This window comes from Rhinichthys klamathensis, unplaced genomic scaffold, assembly GCF_029890125.1.
Source record: "Rhinichthys klamathensis goyatoka isolate OS25496 unplaced genomic scaffold, OSU_Roscu_1.1 h1tg000281l_1, whole genome shotgun sequence".
Classification (NCBI taxonomy): Eukaryota; Metazoa; Chordata; class Actinopteri; order Cypriniformes; family Leuciscidae; genus Rhinichthys; species Rhinichthys klamathensis.
Genome location: NW_026606800.1, coordinates 116,020 through 137,006, shown reverse-complemented (window position 1 = coordinate 137,006; position 20,987 = coordinate 116,020). Strand labels below are relative to the sequence as shown.

The following is a 20,987-nucleotide window of genomic DNA, read 5'->3' as shown; positions in this document are numbered from 1 at the left end:
ATATGTAAATATTTTTTAAAGAAAATTTTATTGACATCAATGTACACCAAGGAATACATATAAAACGTTATTATATGCACTAAATGGGGTTGATATGGATATCATTTTATTTAAAGGCGCTAAGTTGGCAGCCTAAATGGCGGCTGCTGGGGCTCGCGCAGCTCGCGCTGCTCGCGCTTGTCAGTGCAGTGCGTACACGCGCGCTGACAGTGACGTCGTATTTGAGAAGGATGGCGAGCGCAAGACTACTGTTGTCGCGGAGCTGCTGTTCAGCCGCGAAAACTGTCACAGGTGACACACTTATATTCATAAACGTATTAATGTGCATATAAATTATATTGTACTTGTATATCCGTTATTAGTGCCTTTAAGTGTAGTTAAGAGTCCTAACCACACTTACAAAGCGCTAATAGAAGAGAGAATGAGGTGACCTGCATGATTGAACTTTCACCTAGTTTTTACAGTACTGGTCAGTGGGTCACAGTTGAGCAAATGTAACTATAGTAATAATGGTGTAATGTGTATAACATTTTAAATTATAATTATATACGATTAGTAATACAAAATTAGTTGTCTAACAGGTTACCATCCTAACAGGTAACCTGTGTGTGACAGGTTACCATCCAACTGTGTTTACAGTTTCTGTGAAATCATTAAAAAAGAAAAATACAGATGCTCCTTTAAACAATTTAAGAGACGTTCTGTTATTTGCATTATTATTTATATATACATACATTTTGGAAACATTACTATTTTTAATGTTTTTGAAGGAAGTCTCTTATGCTCATCAAGGTTGCATTTATTTGATGAAAAAACAGTAATATTGGGAAATATTATTACAATTTAAAATAATGGTTTTCTATTTTAAAATACTTTAAAATACAATTTATTTCAGTGATGCAAAGCTGAATTTTCAGCATGATTTCTAAAGGATCATGTGACACTGAAGACTGGAGTAATTATGCTGAAAATTCAGCTTTGCATCACAGAAATAAATTATATTTTTAAGTATACTCAAAACCATTATTTTAAATTGTAATAATATTTCACAATATTACTGTACAATATTTTCTGTATTTTTGATCAAATAAATGCAGCCTTGATGAGCATAAAATACTTATTTTAAAAACAAACAAGTCATTAGCCTATATATTTTATGATGTTATACATGTAGCATCAATTGTCAATAATCGGTTTTAATAAAAGCCTTTAAAACCTGTTTAATCAACAGCTATATTACAATTATAATAATTAATGTATATTGATGTGAATTCGTTCAATGTTTGTTGTAAGTTTATGATTTCTTTAGTATTATTTTAACTAATACAAACTTTCTATGACCTACTGACCTCTGATTGGACACACAGACATGTGTACTCACACACAGTGTGTGTTTGGTCATGTGAATGTGACGGGTGGGGTTGTATGGGGGAACTGGGGCAAAGCGCAACGACAATTAGATTCTAGGCCAAAGATGTTGGATTTAAACAGAGACCCCATATTTAATTAAATATATAATCTTTAAGACTGCTGTGTGGTGTGCAACATATTGATCTTACGATTTATACTGTAATATATTCAATAAAATATTGATTATAATCTGTTTGGGCCAAAAAACTTTAAGCAGAGCTTATTCAGAGGTATTAACATAACACAGTTTATGTTTCTTATTAACATGGGATATTTTTTAATTTACAGCTGAGCTGCATTTTATAAGCTACAGAATAAGAGAAATCACTTCATAAACACAAACCAGCTTTTTTCTGATACAATATTCACAAATATTACTTCGTTAAAAGGAAATGTGACTTTCTCATGGATGTTTCATGTGTAACTTTAGACTTGTTATTTATGTTTTTGGGTCATAGGTCATGGACAGAGAAGTCTATCCGTATCATCAGCTGTGCTGGGTAACTGTTAAAAACAGAATTGATGAATAGAAATATGTTTAATGATTTCTTTTGAATCACTCATTTGTCTCTGTCTGCAGCTCGCACCCATGTCAGTTATGAAGTCAAAGATAATGTTGCTGTGGTACGAATCAATGATCCAAACTCAAAGGTGTGTTCTGTTCTCCCATGATTCCTCTGATGTAATAATGCCAGTGTTTATTTATTAAAAGTTTTGATCAAAGTCTTATTTATTGTTCAAAAGTTTGGGGTAAGTACACATTTCTTTAAAGAAATGAATACTTTTATTCAGCAAAGATGCATTAAATTGACCAAAAGTGACAGTACAGAAATGTATAATCTTACAAAAGATTTCTATTTTAAATAAGTGCTGTTATTTTGAACTTTCTATTCATTAAAGAATCTTGAAAAAAAAACAATTTCTCACAGTTTCTGCAAAAATATGAAGCAGCACAACTGTTTTCAACATTGATAATAATCAGAAATGTTTCTTGAGCAGCAAATCATCATATCAGAGTGATTTCTGAAGGATCATGTGACACTAAAGACTGGAGTGATGATGCTGGAAATTCAGTTTTGTCATTTCAGGAATAAATTACATTTTAAATATATTCCAATAGAAAACGTCTCGGTTACGTATGTAACCCTCGTTCCCTGAAGGAGGGAACGGATACGTAGTCGACGTGTCGACTGATTGGGATCACGCTTAGAGAGACCGTCATCTTCGAGTACTATAAAACGAGCCAAAGAAATTGGCGTGCGTGAAATGCATCACACACTCCGCCCCCGCGCCGCGGGTATAAATACAGAAGTGGATGCACGCACTAGTTGTTTTTCGCTGAGGAGCCGAGCGTAACTCGGAGTCAGCGGTGGTCCAGCAATAGTGGCTACGGGACTACGTCTCCGTTCCCTCCTTCAGGGAACGAGGGTTACATACGTAACCGAGACCTTACATACCTTCCAGCGCCTAGACAAAAGCCTCCAGATCCCCCCGCAATTAGGGGAAGGGACAGGGCTTAGGCCAGGGAAGTCACTGCTGTTCCTACAGGACCACTGGGAAAGCGTTCCCTGAACATGGAAGGAAGGGACGCCGCGGAAGCCACATCCTGCCCGAAGGGAGGTAACATGTGGAGAATACACATATGAACTGGGCGGATGACCGGGCAGTACAACATATGGAATGTTACTGGGGTGGCTCCAGCCTAACAGGGGGAGACTCAACCGAACAGTGACGGCAGAGCAGGCTCTTCCAAGGGAAGACACGGGCTCGCCGCAGGGAGCCGTACTGTGGAAAAATACACATATGGGATCGCCGTAGGGATCACAGCATATGGACCCAGCCTAACACAGGTTCCACCAGTGCATACGAGTGATAGGCCTGGCTTCGGACATTCCGCCATGTCCGTTGCCGAAGGGTATGGAGGAACTCGACAGGGTTCGGCTAAAAAAGGGGAACTCAACTGGAGCAAGAATTGCGCACGTATCCAGTCCATAGGAGCGGAATGGCGCAGCAAGCCAACACAACGAACCGGGCTTACAGTGAAACTGGCTTCATGTGAAGGGAGCCCATGGGAAGCAGCGGTTCGGCTAAGGTGTCGCCCAGCCCTCAACTCTAGAATATCTGTCATCGAAGCACTCTGTGTCAACGCCTAAGCAGGAGCACACTCTCATTTAAAAGGAGCTCACCACCTAAGTGGACATGTGCATCTCGGGAATTCACCAAGATGAAGGCAGCCACATCCGTGGGCCAACCTCGCTTGGAAACAGCCTTCCCTCTCTGCTGATTTCCTTAACAGATAAGAGCTGATCTGAGGTCCTATGGCTTGCGTTCTGTGCACGTAACCCCGCAATGAAGCGGACGGACAGAGAAAGCCAAGGCTGGGTCTGCCTCCTCCAGGCAGCGCTTGCAGGCTCACCACCTGGTCCTTTTAAGGCAGAGGTAGGAACCTTGGGCACATATCCAGGCCGGGGTCTCAGCTAGTGAGAGTTAGCCGGCCCGAATTCCAGGCACAAGTCGTTGACCGAAAGCGAGCAAGTCCCTACCCTCTAGAAGAGACCCTGTGAGCAGGAGAACTGTAAAAAACAGAATTTTTAACTCACTGCCTGCAGTGGCTCAGGGGCGGTCTCTGATTGCAATCGCACCAGAGACAGGCCCAAGAGGATAAAGGGGGGCGCAGGGATGACCCTTGCTCCCTCAGGAACCTGACGATCAGGACGTGCTTCCCATACTTCTGCATATGATGTTTGTATCATATTGAGGGTGAAGGAACAGCCTACTCCAACCCAACTTGCAGGAAAGAGAGCACTGAAATGACCGAACGCTCTCAGGATCTCCTCACGGAGAGAAGACTCATTCAACGAATAGGTTCCACTTCTAACTAGCGAAGCACAACTGCCTTATCTTAAGGGGGTGCTTGCAGAAGTGATGGTCACTACCACATATCCTTGTGATAGCGACCTGAACCTCCCCGTCCAGTTCTTTGAACGCGGGTGCCATCATGCCCAGGAAGGCAGGAAGGCTGGAAGGCTGTCGAGGGAACTAGATCTGGTTGGGCCAAAAAAGGGGCAACTATCAAGACCTGTTCCACTCCTGACTTAGCACAGTAGGTGCAAGCGAAATGCACGCACAAGACAGGAGCACTGCTCAACACTAGATGTGATAATTCACTGAGCTTCAGGAGCATTTCTGCTCAACACCTGAGTGTGATGAACATCACTGAACTTGAGCAGCGCCAAGCGATAATGAATCGCATAGCCACTTTCTTAGAAGGCTCACTGGGGAACGCATTTCTGCTGGGCCCCGGGGTCAGCTGAAAGCCAGTGTCTATCCAAGGGATGTCCGCTCAGACAGAAACACAACTGGCAGAGGGACGAGTCCGGAGGGGCAACAGATGCAACTGTGTGGCCCCGAAGTGGTCCCTGCCCAGCTGGACCGCCAGGGGATTGGAGTCTCCACTCTCCCTGGCCATAGCTGTCGTGAGGCTCGTTGGCGGCACGATTGAGCAGGCTGGAAGAATTTTATAGTGGAATGAAGCGACCTCAGAAGCTCCTGACTCCAAGGAGGAGGTGACGGGCGAGTTGTGACATGCGAGGGAAGCTTAGCCCAACGGTCGCGATGTTGTCCTTTCAGACCAGTACCAGCTCGCTGAGCAGCGGTGGCTCAAAGCGAGGTGAACTGCCAACTCGAGGTAACGAATACCAATGCAGTCGGAGGTCGCCCAGGCCTCCGTTAAAGCATGCCCTTTGTACATGGCCACTCTTCAGAGACATCAAAGACGATCGGCTCCGAAGTGAAAGACAACTAGTGCGTGCATCCACTTCCGTATTTATACCCGCGGCGCGGGGGCGGAGTGTGTGATGCATTTCACGCACGCCAATTTCTTTGGCTCGTTTTAATAGTACTCGAAGATGACGGTCTCTCTAAGCGTGATCCCAATCAATCGACACGTCGACTACGTCGAACGTGAGCGACTGAAAGGGAACAGTTGTTTTAAATTGTAGTAATCATTCAAAATATTACTGTTTTACTGTATTTTTCATCAAACAAATGCAGCCTTGGTCAGCAGAAGGGCCTTCTTTCAGAAATATTTAAAAAATCTTAAAGAAACACGCCACCTTTTTTTAAAATAGATTCGAATAGATATTCGACGTCTCCCCTACATCTAGATAGGTGGGGAAAACGCATTTTTGTCTCAGTGCATGCATTGTCTTAGTTTGGCTGCGCCGCCGCTAGCTTAGCTTAGCATAATGAATGGAATCCTTTGTTGCCGGATAGCATGTCGTGAGTAAAAGTGATCAAAAAAGAAAAAAAACGTATTTCTTCTTGTGACCTGTGTATTCACAATGAGTACACGAGTATGATTTAACCCCTATTTAAAAAAAACGGTGGGCTGTTCCTTTACCAACTTTTGACCTGAGATTGTATATAATTAGTGTGTGTTTTGTAGGTGAATACTCTGTCCAAGCAGATGCAGGCAGAGATGACGGAGGTGATGAATGAGATTTGGGGGAATTCAGCAGTGAAGAGCGCCGTCCTCATATCCAGAAAACCAGGATGCTTCATCGCAGGAGCCGACATCAAGTACCACACAGACTCTCACACACGCAGATTGATTAGACCTTTTATAGAGGCTCATATTCATCATTATCTTCATCTTTCAGTATGATTCAGGCATGCAGCACAGCGGAGGAAGTGACATCACTGTCGCAGGAAGGACAGAAGATGTTTGACCAGATTGAGAAATCCCCCATCCCTATTGTGGCTGCTATTAACGGCTCCTGTCTGGGCGGTGGATTGGAGGTCAGCACATGATCATGTGTTTATATATTCACTTGTATTATTTCACTCTTATGTGTTTTTAATAAATAATTTTTGAGAGGCCTTTAACTGTGTGAACAGCAGTGATGTTATTGTTAACTAAAAACGAATAACATTTGTCAGTAATTAAAATAAAGCATAAATAAAATCTATATTTTAATGAAATTTTTTTGAAAATTAGAACTGTTGCCTTGGCAACTATCTGAAATAAATACGTTTAAGTTGAGAAACTAAAATTTCTAAAACCGAAATTAATAATTAAAGCTATGTAGGAAAAAATAAAAACTTGAAATAAAAATGACATAAGTACATAACAGAATTACTAAAAATAATATAATTACTAAAAATAATAATAAATACTCTAATAGTACATAAATAATACTAAATTAACTCACAGTTAAGAAGTGTATAAATAGTTAAAGATACAATAAAAAACGAAACAAAAAGGTATTATAATTCAGCATTATTTTTAAGTCAGATGTTTCCTTTATTTGTATATTGAATAAAGGTTCGTTCACGCCATGAACGATAACTATCACGATAAAGATATAGTTCTAATATCGTTCAAAATACAAAAGAAGACTCCACACCACAGCTGTAACGAAAACAGGACAGAGAAACAATATAGTTGGAATCACTTTTTTCCAGCTGAGTAAAGATTAAAAACATTGACAGCCAATCGGAATCCATCCTGCTTTAAAGAGCTCGAGCATTTAAAGCGGCAGATGACAAAACTACAGCGCGCGCTTGTAATAAACAGAGCGATATATCGTCCGGTGGTGTGGACGCTAATATACTTATCGTTATAGATATATTTATATATTTACCGTTCTTGGTGTTAACGGGCTTAATACAGAACAGTGTCATATGATAACATGCCGTCTTTAATAATATTAAAGGTTGTATCAGGGATTTCAAGGCCCAAACATAAATGATCACATTCATCTAATCTCAGCCTAGGCTCTGAGATCTGCACACAAAAACAATTGGGTTCACCAACCACTCAAAACCAAAATAAATAGAGCATCACAGTCCCGCCCACAGTCGGTGCCGGAAGTAAGAATTCAATACAATTTCTCCATTGACAGTTGGGGTATAAGCCATAAAAACGTAACCATACATGGTAGACTTAAAACCAGCTACGGCTGTACTAAGCGATTGTATATGCTCATATAAACGCCAAAAGTTCATGGGGCACTAACCTTGTTTTGAGATAAATGCTTTTTATTCGCGATGTCTTGGATAAGTACTTCATTACCCACAATCCCATAGTGATGCATCTGATTGGTGGAAGTCGTGTAACTGTCTGGTTAAACCCTGCGAATGTCCGTGAAGACTGAAGATCATTAATAAAAAAGACAAAAAAAAAAAAAAACTATGTTGTAGTGCTGGGCGGTATGACCAAAAATCCATATCACGGTATTTTTCAAAATCATACCACGGTTTCACGGTATATGGCGGTATTTTTTTCCCTAAGCATGACTGGGTTAACCACATTTTCTACTGAGTGAGAGAGGAAATACTGCAGTAGATTGACTTAGAATGCCCTATTTTAGTGTCATGAATGAATATTGTAGAAAAAAATCCACACTAGTATTAATACAGGTTTGCAAGGCTGTTTACATTAGGTGCTAGCAGGAGGCGCTTTAGGAGCGGCAGAAACAGCGGTTTCCACGGTAACGGCTGTACACAAAACAGCGCGATGCACATAAACGCTGCTTTATCAGGAAAGATAAAGAAAGATTCAATAATCGTAATAACAAAGAAACTTTTCTAAAGACCGTTAGTTCACTTCAGATATATTCATATAAAAACACCCGTGCCGCGTTTTTTGACTTTGAAACGTGCAGTGCTCATGTTTATTCAACGATGTCAATGCCAACCACAAATAGATTTTCCAAAAGGCTGTGTTGATATTGTGAACCAATGTATGGGAAACACTGTAATATAATTTGACAGCTATCAATTATAGTTTAACCTATCCATCTTCACAGTCACGCTTAGTAACACATGCATCACCACAGAGTGCAAGAGTGAAAAGGGACCCTCTCAAACAGTGGCGCGCCGCGTTCCGATCGTTATTAAAGCGTCATACACCGGTATTGCGGTATATTAAAAATTAATATCATAACAAAAATAAACACCGGTATTCGGTATGAACCGGTTTACCGCCCAGCACTACTGTGTTGCGTTTTTGCACGGTACACTAATCAGTGCAATCATGATCTCCTTGGCTGCCATGATGGCTTTTTTCAAGGAGGAAAACAAAAGTGTTCAAAGGGGTGAAAACCACTTCAAATCGGGTCATGTAGTTGAGTGTAGCGTGTCCAAGGGTCAGCTTGTGGGTTTTGTAAGGGCCAGCATGAGGGACAAGACCTACAAAAAAACTCCTTTTCCTCGATTTACTGAAGCTTATATGTAAAACGCATTTGCAGCTGCACAGCTAGCACATTGAGCGTCTGGCTCGCTCATAGGCTGTGCTGCGGCAACTGCACATCCAATGGCGCGGGCGCCTCTGACGTGCGACCAATGAGCTAGCCCTACGTCATTACACGTCAGAGCCCGCCAAGGGGGCGTGGCCTTAGCCTTGGTTTATGGGATGAGTAGTTCCTTCGCTCGGAAATGAAAATATGTACACAGTCTTGTACCTTTTACTTTTTTTGGATTTTCTCTTCGTTTTTTCAATTGAAATGATATGTTGTATGCTTGTGAGTTCAACCGTAGCTGGTTATCCTCAGACATGCTCTAAAACTCTTTAGATACGGATTTTTCCAAAACGTCAATGGGAGAAATGAATGGTTAATTTACTTCCTGCTCCTAAGCTCTCTCGGGCTGTGGGCGGGACTGTGATGCTCTATAGTGTTCCAACTAATCACCGACAGGGGGCGGGTGTTGTGAGGTTTTCCGCTCGTGCACGGCTGCACGCGAAGTCGGAGCTGAAGAAGAAGCCAGCGTCTATCAACGAACCCATGTCGGTGATTGGTTGGAACACTATTTATTTTGGTTTTGAGTGGTTGGTGAAACCAATTGTTTTTGTGTGCAGATCTCAGAGCCTAGGCTGCCTACAGAGATGCGTATTTTTGCCGGTCATTTATGTTTGGGCCTTTTTTAGGCCTGAAATCTCTAATACAACCTTTAAATGAGACAATAAACCTTCCTTTAAATTCACCCATGGTTCTCATTTCTATTGTTCTTTCAGTTTGCCATTGCATGTCAGTACCGTCTGGCCACTAAGAGTAAGAAGACGATCCTGGGCACCCCAGAGGTGATGCTGGGACTTCTGCCCGGGGCTGGAGGCACTCAGAGGCTGCCCAAAATGGTGAGATTTACTAATGCTCCCTAACCGCTCCCTAACTCTGAAGGGTTGTATGTTTCATAATGATGTTTGTGTGTCTTAGGTCGGCCTTCCCACTGCGTTTGATATGATGCTGACCGGCAGGAACATAAGGGCAGATAAAGCCCAAAAAATGGGGCTCGTACATCAGCTGGTGGATCCTCTGGGTGATTTAATCAATTATGTTAATAAATAAATAAACAGTCCCTCTATCACAGATCAATCATGTAAATATATTCAAGGAGGTGTTATCATGGAAAACACCTGCTTTGTTTTTAAATGATAATAAAGTTAAAAATAGTGTTTATAGGCATAACTTCCTTTCCAGAAGAGTTTTGTTATTGTTAACTAAGACTAAAACTATTAAAAATTGTTTTGTTACTTGAAGCTGAAATAAAAGATAATTTAAGATGAAAAATTTTAACTTATGAAATGAAATTGAGAAATGCTGCCATCGCGACTAAATGACATAAGTTTAAAGGAGTAGTTCACTTTTGAAAAAACTTTTGCTGATAATTTACTCACCCCCATGTCATCCAAGATGCCTATGTCTTTCTTTCCTCAGTCGAAAAGAAATTACGGTTTTTGATGAAAACATTCCAGGAGTTTTCTCCATATAATGGACTTAAATGGGAACCATACGGTCCAAGGTCCAAAATACAGTTAATAACAGTTTCAGATGCAGCTTAAAATGTCTTTAAACGACACCAGACGATGAATAAGGGTCTTATCATGCAAAACGATCGCTCATTTAAAAAATAAATAACAACGTTTAAGTTTTATAAGCTCACATGCTCGCCTTTCTCTGTTCTGTGTAACTCTCCTGTTCGAACTCGTTCATCAAAATGAACAAATCTTTTTCCGAGTCAATTCGTTCATTTCGGTCGTTAAATGAATCAAATGACTCGAAAAAATATTTGTTCATTTTGATGAACGAGTTCGAACAGGAGAGTCACACAGAACAGAGAAAGGCTAGCATGTGAGCTTATAAAACTTAAACGTTGTTATTTATTTTTTAAATGAGCGATCGTTTCGCATGATAAGACCCTTATTCATCGTCTGGTGTCGTTTAAAGACATTTTAAGCTGCATCTGAAACTGTTATTAACTGTATTTTGGACCTTGGACCGTATGGTTCCCATTTAAGTCCATTATATGGAGAAAAATCCTGGAATGTTTTCATCAAAAACCGTAATTTCTTTTCGACTGAGGAAAGAAAGACATAGGCATCTTGGATGACATGGGGGTGAGTAAATTATCAGCAAAAGTTTTTTCAAAAGTGAACTACTCCTTTAAGTTTCATTTACTTGTATTTCAGTTTTAGTTCAACTTAAATTAAACTAAATTAAGCAAGGGTTTAAAGTGACATTCAAGCTATTTTAAGACATGAAGAAATTATTTTCACTGGAAAAAAAGGTTTAAATATGTCCTTTTGATTATCAAAGATGAGTTTTAAGGGATAAAATTATTGACTGGAGGGGAAGGTTCAGAAGCAACAACAGTCTGGTTAATTAAAAAGTCAGTTTGTCTTGCAAACTGATGCAAGCAACCTTGACTAGCTTTTAAAGTGGACTTCAGAGGAAAGATTAAAAGCTGCAGCAGTGCAGAATTGGCCGCGTAGATAACGTGTTTGTGTTTTATGTGGCAGGTCCAGGACTGAAGAGTCCAGAAGAGAGGACCATCGAGTATCTGGAGGAAGTGGCTGTTGATTTTGCTAAAGGTCTCGCTGGTAAAAAAGTCACCATGGAAAAGAAGAAAGGACTCGTGCAGAGTAAGACAAACACATCAGTGTCGAGATGAGATATGACAGACTCTTGACATGTCTGTTTATTAAAGGCCTTTTTATTGTTTTATAATCTGTTTTTCCAGAGGTGCAGGATTTTATAATGGGTCTGCCGCCGGTCAGGAAACAGATCTACAAAACTGTCCACAGTAAAGTCATGAAACAGAGTAAAGGGCTTTATCCTGCACCACTGAAGATTATAGAGGTAAACGCACACGTGCACAGGCACACGTACACTCAGGCGCTCGTGAACTCACAAGTATTTGTGTGTTTTTAGTGTGTTCAGACGGGCATTGAAAAAGGAAACGCTGCTGGATATCAGACTGAATCTCAGGTCAGTGTCATCCCTTCCTGAACGTGGCACATCCAATCAGATTTCAGGGTTTTACTAATTTAATATGCAAAGGCCTCTAAATGATCAACATGAGCAAAAATTTGCACACAATGCCTTCTGTCATTTGATTGATAGCTTATTCTTTTTTAGTAAAGAAAAAGCTATCAAGAGTAAATTAATGGTGTGTAAATGTTTTTAACCGGTTGCATGTTTTTGATTTTTTTTGGTTTTGGATTGTGTTGTATGTTGTAACTTTGATGATTAATTGTATATGCAAACTCGGCTGCCTATCTTGGCCAGGACTCTCCTGTAAAAGAGATTTTAATCTCAGTGAGTCTTTTCTCCTGGTTAAATAAAGGTAATAATTGTAATAATATTATTTCATATGTTAGGCTTCACAGGTTTACTTAAAATAACTTCAGCATAATTGATTCATGCAGCTCGTCTTGTCTGTTTTCTAGAACTTCGGCAAGCTGGCCATGACATCAGAGTCTAGAGCCCTGATTGGCCTGTATCATGGTCAGGTGGCCTGCAAAAAGAACCACTTTGGGCACCCGGAGAGAGATGTGAAGTACGTCTAATGGGAGGGGCTTAGTGATATGATGTCATCAGGACATGGGTGTAATAACTGATTGTGCTATTGACTCTTTTTTTAGAAAGCTGGCTGTCCTGGGGGCGGGGCTTATGGGAGCAGGCGTTGCCCAGGTAACGGTAGACAAGGGTGTGTTCACCATCTTAAAGGACACAACACAGGAAGGACTTGCCAGAGGTCAACAACAGGTGTACAAGGGGTTGGTGTAGCACACACAGAGATATTATCATGACAGATATAATATACAAGTACACAGCAGTTTGTTTTTCAAACCCACTTGACTTGGCGACATCAGCTGCAGGTTATAGTGTGAGGCAGCAGAGGGCGCTGCACTCCATGACATTAGAAAGAAACAATTAGAGCTGAGAGCCACCAGATGTCAGTGCGGTGATCTTTCTGTTCAGAGATGGTCATGAAAATCTTTTAAAATTTAAGCCAAAAATAAATACAAATATGAAAATATCAAACTATTGAAGGTATCCCCTTATAATATATAAGTGTTCACACAGTAATGGCAATCCTGGAAATATCAAGAGTTTTGTTTGTTTTTTTATTGTGATTTCCAAGCCTAGAATAAAATCATGGATATTTCTATTGTGAATACATTTTTTTTGTAGATATTTTGGCTAGAAAGGTCCCTTTGTAAGTGCATTTTCTATACACTTATTTGCATATAAAAAAAATACTTGCTAAAATACGTTTTATTATTTTCTTGTGTTAATATATTATATTTATTTTTTATAAAACACTTTATATATATATATATATATATATATATTGTAAATTTTAAAATCTATAAAAGTAATACAAAATAAATAAATGTTTTCCATGTTGAGCTAAGATGAAATAACAGGTTTAAAATGTTTAAATATTCACCATATACAAATATATTAAATATATGTTTACATTTAAATTGATATATGTATAACTTATATTAAACCTAATAAATACATTTCATTGTTTCTTTCTCAGGCTTAACGACAAAACAAAAAAGAAGAGTCTGACGACGTTTGAGAGAGATGGGATAATGTCCTTGCTGTCGGGACAGCTGGACTACCGTGGTTTCGAGAATGTGGATATGGTCATTGAAGCCGTGTTTGAGGACCTGTCAATCAAACATAAAGTGGTGAAGGAGGTTGAGGCCGTAAGTTCAGCTTTGTGTTTGTTGAGTGCGATTATACAGGCGTGCTGGTACGTTTCTAGTCGTGTACACCATCGGTTCCCAACAGGGGGGTCGCGGCCCACAAGGGGGCCTTCGCGAGCTCTGTTGGGGGTCGGGTCATATTTTGAAAGGTTTGAGCAATGAGCATTAAATAAAAGTCCTTAACTTTTTTCTGTTCAAAATTTACAAAATTTATATAACGAGCGAGTTCATCATGAATCCATTTTTCAATCCGTGTTTTTGTCTTATCCTGAACCACTATGGTACACCTATAATAAGTGTTTACATTAGGACTATTTTACACTGGTTCGGATCGCTGCCGCTGCGGAGTAGCCCAGTACCTGCGTGACTCGTCATAGACGTACACAGAGAGAAGTAGTTCCGGCTACAATGTTCTTCCGAAAGACGCATTATTCTGTTAATAAACGCACGTTTATTATCGCTCGCTATGGCGCCAAAAGCGTAAAAAATAAAGCCTCACAAATAACTTGCAAGTATTGAGGCCCTAGACAGCAGTCATTTAGTAATAGCCTTTATTCTTTCTTTTTTTTACCTACACACCAGTGAATATTTTTGTTTTTGGATTTCAAATAGGGCCAATATATAGGCTTCTCCTAGGCTTATGTTTTTTAATTACAAAGGGCCTACTGATGTTTTTGTCATTGTATTTTCAATATTAAAGGCTATTATTTGTGCATAAACATACTGTTTGTTTGAAAACAACATATTTTGTCATCCTTGCTGCAAGCTTACAAGAGCGATAATTTCATTAAATGTGAAGAGGGGCCCTAAAATATTTTCTTGGGGAAAAAGGCGGTCTCAGACAAAAAAAGGTTGGGAACCACTGGTGTACACTACTGACCATACATGTCCTGTGTGCAGGTGATTCCTCCTCACTGTGTCTTTGCCACCAACACATCCGCTCTGCCCATCAAAGACATCGCAGCAGCCAGCAGGAGACCTGAAAAGGTGCGCATGTGTGTGTTTTAATTGTCATTGGTCAGTTCTGAAGGAGTGATTTATTGCTAAAGTCTTTATGCTGAACTACATGTGTGTTATATAGGTGATCGGCATGCATTATTTCTCTCCTGTGGATAAAATGCAACTGCTGGAAATCATCACCACAGATAAAACATCTAAAGACACAACAGCATCTGCCGTGGCCGTGGGACTTAAACAGGGGAAGGTCATCATAGTGGTGGGGGTAAGAACACGTTCTGTTACATGTTTTCAGTGTTCATCAGGCATCAGTGAGTGACTGTGTATATTTTAACAGGACGGTCCAGGGTTTTACACCACTCGTTGTCTGGCGCCCATGTTAGCCGAGGCCGTTCGTGCGCTGCAGGTAAATTCCTAGATGTTTGAATAGCTAATGCAAAAAAGTATTTTTATTTGTTCCAGGAATAAATTTTTTTATTTTTTTGTCCGGACCAAACGAACCGAACTACAAGTGTGAACACACCCTAAATGATGTATTTAACGTATCACCTGAATGTATTTTAGAATTTTCTTGTATTCATCTTCAATGTTTTGTATAGATTTTTGTTAACTGTGTGACTTATACACTTTGTTATCGCCATGAAGATAACCTTGATGTTGACATGGTGTTTAAACAGGGTTCGTACAAGGTGCTTAAAGTGCTTTAATTTGACTTTCTGAAATTTACGTCCTGGAAAACCCTTGAAAATAGCCATATTTATGGAAAAGTACTTGAAAAGTGCTTGAATTATTGAAAGACAAGATATGTGAAACAAGTGTTTAATTTTATAGATAAAACAATCTTTTCACACAAAATTAATGCTGCACCCTGTCTGTTATATATATAGAGCCAATTCGCATGACTATGAGCATGATATTGCTCATAAATATCCAAGTATATGATACAGCTTTCATTCATATATTTCTAGGGGGCGGGGGAGATCAATTTGAATAAGGGAAGCGATATCTTTCTTATAATATCCATTTAAGGGCAATTGCATGTGCTGCACTTTATTTGTACGATTTTGTTTTATTAGTTTATTTTGCTTTATCTATTTAATTTTTTTTAGAATTTGAAAGATAATAAAGATATTGTTTGATAAGTGAGATCTCTGATTGAAGTCCTTGAAAACCAAAAAAGTAGTGCTTGAAAAGTCCTTAAAAGTCCTGGAATTTGATTATACAGTATCTGTACAAACCCTGTTAAAAGGTCTCTTTGTGAAGCACCAGACAATTTAATTCAGCTTTTTAATTCAATAATTAAATATGACTGTTTGTTCAAAACTATTTTTATTCTATGAGCCAACTCTAATCTTCCTGTGTCATCACTTTGACTGCAGGAAGGAGTTGGGCCCAAGAAACTTGATTCCCTGACAACAGGATTCGGGTTTCCTGTCGGTGCGGCGACACTTGCTGACGAGGTCGGTATTGACGTGGCGGCTCATGTTGCAGAGGATCTTGGCAAGGCTTTTGGAACACGATTCGGAGGAGGAAATGTTGAGGTCTTGAAGATGATGGTCCAAAAGGGGTTCAAAGGTACATCTGTTAAACTACATACAGCTTTATCTTCATGAATGGTCAGAATTGTCGGTCTTACAGAACCTTGATAGCAAGTTAAAGGGATACTTCACCCAAAAATGAACGTGCATCTAACTAATGACTTAAAGGGATAGTTCACTTTGAAATTAATTTTTGGTATGTTTTAGCTTACCTCAAGGGCATCCAAGATGTAGGTGTCTTTGTTTCCACAGTAGTTTCAATTTTGATATTTTTAGGTCAAACCGTTCTTGTCTGTCAGTCATATAATGCAGGTCTATGGTCACCCCCTCAAAGAGCATGCACAGAGAAGTCCAAATTAAACATGATTTAATGACTCATAAATGTAAGTACACACTGATGGCCTAAGACACGAAACGAGCGGTTTGTGTGAGAAAACGAACAGTATTTATATCGTTTTTACCTCTTGTACACAGCCACGTCCAAGTGATCTGAGGGCGCGGGCGCTTCGGTCTGCGCAAGCACCGGAAAGCGCCGGAAGTGATCTCTCGCACGTGTACGTCACTCATTGTTTACACAGATTTCGGAAGTGTTACCTTTCACTGTGAAGATCTAAACATATTTAGATATAAAGGAAATCGCAATGGAAGACGATTTCAATATATCAACAGACAACGTTGAATTTTTTCAGAGAGATCACTTACGGTGCTTTCGCAGACCGAAGCGCCCGCGCCCTCAGATCACTTGGACGTGGCTGTGTTTACAACAAGAGGTAAAAACGATATAAATACTGTTCGTTTTCTCACACAAACCGCTCGTTTCGTGTCTTAGGCCATCAGTGTGTACTTACATTTACGAGTCAGTAAATCATGTTTAATTTGGACTTCTCTGTGCATGCTCTTTGAGGTGGTGACCATAGACCTGCATTATATGACTGACAGACAAGAACGGTTTGACCTAAAAATATCAAAATTTAAACTACTGCGGAAACAAAGACACCTACATCTTGGATGCCCTTGAGGTAAGCTAAAACATACCAAAAATTAATTTCAAAGTGAACTATCCCTTTTAACAACTTTTTTTCACCCTGTAGTGAAAATCCAGTTTTTAATGTTGTTTTTATGTCCATATGGTGTTTTTAATGTGCTTTAAGATAAGTGCACATTCATAAGTCAACACCATTGCTGAGTATCTCTTTAAAACTGCAGTGAACTAAAGAGACCGTCTCAAAAACACAGTTTGAAATGGCTGGTGTTTCTGACGTCACAAACTACCTTGTAACCAATCACGTCAATGTGCCGGCATGCTTTAGCATATCATTAACAGCGAACTAGCAGGGGAGTCTCGAGAGATGCCAGGTTATCCCGGTATATTTTTCTGTTGATTTGAAAAATCGGGTAGATTTAGCAATATAGCGTGTGTATGATATAAATTATGATGTTATGATGAACTATATGCCTTTCTCCACTGATGTTCTGAGTTGTTCAAAGCGTTTCTGATGATTGTTAGAAGGCAGGTGCCTGACTCTGAGATGCGAACTGGAACATGGTTTGTGTAACAGTAGCAACACATTATTACCTGTTTGATAACATAGTCAAGCAAAAGGCTAATCATATTAATTACCGTTATGTGTCCGACGTTGTAAAGAGCGATACCATTGTGCAGCGTTTACCTCAGTAAGTTGACCTAGTGAATCTCTGAGCTGGTGTGAGTGAGGGGAGGCGGGGCTAATTAGCATAATTATGGAACCGTGTAAACTAAATGAAGCAAGGGTGAAGAGTTGGATTCGAGCTATTTTAAGGCATGAAGAAGAAAAAATTCACAGGAAAAAGCGTTTAAATATGTAATTTTGGTGATCAAAGATGAGTTTTAAGGGATAACATGTTTGACTACAGGGGTACTTTAAATTTTATAAACTACAGCAAAAAAAGCTTAACTATTCTTGTCATATTCCAATTCAGCTTTCACATTGTTATTGCATGTATATCTGTGCACTTCAGGGCGCAAGTCTGGAAAGGGTTGTTATGTGTATGGAGCCAAGTCGAAAGAAAAGACGGTGAACTCAGGAGCCGAAGAGATTCTTAAGAGCTTCAAGCTAACAGCGCCCCCTGCTGTGTAAGTTGGTTTACATGATTAACGCCACAGATTGTAGTATCCTAAACCTTGATTTGCCTCGGAAAACCCCCTTCATATTTCTCTCTGTCCCTCTTTAGCTCCACCGATGAGGATATTCAGTACAGACTCATGTCTCGTTTTGTGAACGAGGCCGTACTGTGTCTACAGGAAGGCATTCTGCCCGACCCTGTGCAGGGAGACATCGGAGCCGTGTTTGGACTTGGCTTCCCGCCTTGCTTGGGAGGTAACAGACATTACACATTTTGTAATTAAAATGATTTATCGTAAATGATGTGGGCCCAGCACTTAACCCTGTGGCATACCGCATTGTGCCTGGGGATAATTAAGGATTTGCTAAGTAAACTTTGGCAACCCTCTTGTTTCCCACATTTCAGGCCCGTTCCGTTTTGTGGATTCATACGGAGCAGACAAACTTGTCCAGAAAATGAAGCGCTTTGAAGAGGTTTATGGTAACCAGTTCACTCCCTGCCAGCTGCTCATCGACCACGCAAAGAACCCCAGCAAGAGATTTCACAAGTGAAAATTCACCGCCATTATAATTTTCTAATCTCAGCATTTGGTATCTTATCAAAAAAAAGAAAAGTCACATTCACTTACTTACAGTAGGGCATCATTTACAAATCCTTTAATTGTGTTTTATCATTTGTTGGCTTAAAAAGCAGCACTTTCCTAACTTGGCCAGTGCATAATTTGTCAGTTTGTTTATGTGATCAAAGAAACGTTAACAATGTAAAATCTCAGTAAAATTGAGATTTGGTGTCAACACCAATAACTTTTTTTACTTCTTTTTTTACCGTTAAATAATTTCACGGTATAATATTCATTCAGGTACACATAAAATCACGGCAAAGCACTGTAAAAAAAACATTCTGAATGTTGCAGCTACATTTTTTTTTTTTAACCAAGGTGCCTCAGATTATCTCCAAGTTGAGCTGGAGAGGGAGTTTTGCACAGTTATTATTTGTTGTATTTCTGTATAGCATAGTAGTTTGTATGTTTGCATATGATTCTGCTAAAATAAACTTGAATTTTGACTGGAAGCATCTACTTCTCACACCCAACCTACATTTTACTGTATGTAAAGAAAAACGAATTGAAAGAGTAAAGAATGTATTCATATGTACTCCCATTGATATGTTTGAAATACAGTATGTGTAAACTGATTCAAAGTATATACTGTACAGGTATTTTCATAGTGTGGGGCCCCAGAGCATGTTAGGGGATACATTAATTATTAATTTATTAATTAATTAATAAAAAAAAAATTTTGATTTAACAAATAAATGTATATTGAGTTTATTATATTCTATTTTAAACATTTTAAAATAAATAATTTCCATCCAATTGGCGGTAACTCCCAATCAGTGGGAATTGGCGGCTGGGCTATTTGACACTGACAAGCCCACCAAATATCATCTATAAATATAAACACCGCTCACGTCTTCGAGCTGAGTAAGATTTTCGTCTGTTTCTGAAATCAAGAAACAAATGCACATCGCTCCCTAAGGTAGGGATCTAATTATGTGGGCATATGAATTGATATTTAATTTTTAGCTTTGTCAGCTATTTTACTCTTGACTGTTTTGACTGGGAGGGGCCATTATAGCATCGTAAATTAATAGAAAAATCCTACCAAAATAAATAAAATTGGCCCCAAAATGAATTGTGACTTTTTATCTCACAATTGCGAGTTTATATCTCGCTATTACCCTCGCAATTGTGTTTAAGCCTACATCTCGCAATTCTGACTTTTCTCGGAATTATTGAGATATAGGCCTAAAGTCGCAATTGCGAGTTATTGCCCAATTCTGAGGGGAGAAAAGACAGAATTTTTACAAGCTCTCAACAAGTTCTCACAAGTCTGACTTCAAGCAATTCTGACAGACTTTTTCCGTTCCTTTCGATTTCAATTCTGACTTCATACAAATCTGAGAGAGAAAAAAAGTCAGAATTGTGAGATTAAAAGTCACAATTACCTTTTTTTTTTCTGTGGCAGAAACAAGCTTTCGTAATTGTCTGTTCAAAATAGTTCCAATTTCAAACAATTAAGGTATTATACACTAAGCAAAAAAGCTATTCCAATCAGAACATATATGATAAAAGTACATCAATGATTTACTTTGTTCAAGTGAGCACTATTGATTTATTCTTTTCTGTAGTTGATCCAGCAGGATTAAATCATACATGATGAAATTACAGTACAAATGAAACACTACCGCTGTTAAATATTATTCAAAGTAGGCCTACACATGCATCTACAAAAAGGGGAAAAATGTTAAATAAACATTTCTGAAATGCTGATAAAACATTTAAATAAAAACAGAGAGATGAGGCTAAAACCTTCTCATTTCAGCAGCTCTGACTCACCTCACACACACATCCTCCATCAGTGTGGGCTGTGTTTAGTAAACTCTTAATTACAGTCACCTAATTACAGTGTGTTCTTTAGACTGTAAACTCTCACTGCTCTTATTAGTGTGTACATCACGAACTGAACTCTTTAAGTCTCTAAAAAGCTAATTTGCAGTGTGCATGACATTGGCTCAGTATGAGAGCAGGTGGAAGGAAGAAAATTGTGCCCTAAGTGGGTGAATCTTGTCAAACCTGTCAAAAACTGTTTTATTTTGCATATTTTTTTTCTTCACAGAATTTTAGGAACATTTTCCCCTCAATTCTTATTAAAATAATGTGATTCCATTCCAATTATTCTCAATGATTATCATTACATTTTGTATTATAAAAACAAATACTGTAATAAAATAACAGTATAAATTATTTTACTTAAATTATTAGACACTTATTGAACTGAAGAGTCAGCACTGAACTAGTGTAGAGCTGAATAACAACACTGTTCGCTTTTGTAGATCTGCTTATAGCTGAATTGAACTCGTTTTATAATTGGTAAACAACAGGTTTTGAACTGAATCAACACTGAACTTACTTG

General features: G+C 39.1%; 1 protein-coding gene across 2 annotated transcripts; it reads left to right on the top strand.

Moving 5' to 3' along the window:
* Nucleotides 1-194: 194 nt before the first annotated feature.
* hadhaa (hydroxyacyl-CoA dehydrogenase trifunctional multienzyme complex subunit alpha a) lies at nt 195-19,081 on the top strand. 2 transcript variants are annotated; one of them, XM_056269416.1, is made up of 20 exons: nt 195-291; nt 1,869-1,910; nt 1,991-2,061; nt 5,858-5,991; nt 6,072-6,210; nt 9,428-9,547; nt 9,627-9,729; nt 11,210-11,332; nt 11,431-11,549; nt 11,622-11,678; nt 12,140-12,249; nt 12,335-12,469; nt 13,243-13,414; nt 14,315-14,401; nt 14,496-14,636; nt 14,709-14,777; nt 15,751-15,946; nt 17,908-18,022; nt 18,121-18,266; nt 18,418-19,081. In XM_056269416.1, exons 1-20 carry the CDS (start codon nt 231-233, stop codon nt 18,561-18,563), a joined length of 2,286 nt encoding a protein of 761 aa, XP_056125391.1. In that variant the 5' UTR covers nt 195-230; the 3' UTR covers nt 18,564-19,081. The 2 variants fall into 2 exon arrangements, with proteins under 2 accessions (XP_056125391.1, XP_056125392.1); XM_056269417.1 differs by lacking the exon at nt 1,869-1,910.
* Nucleotides 19,082-20,987: the final 1,906 nt, after the last annotated feature.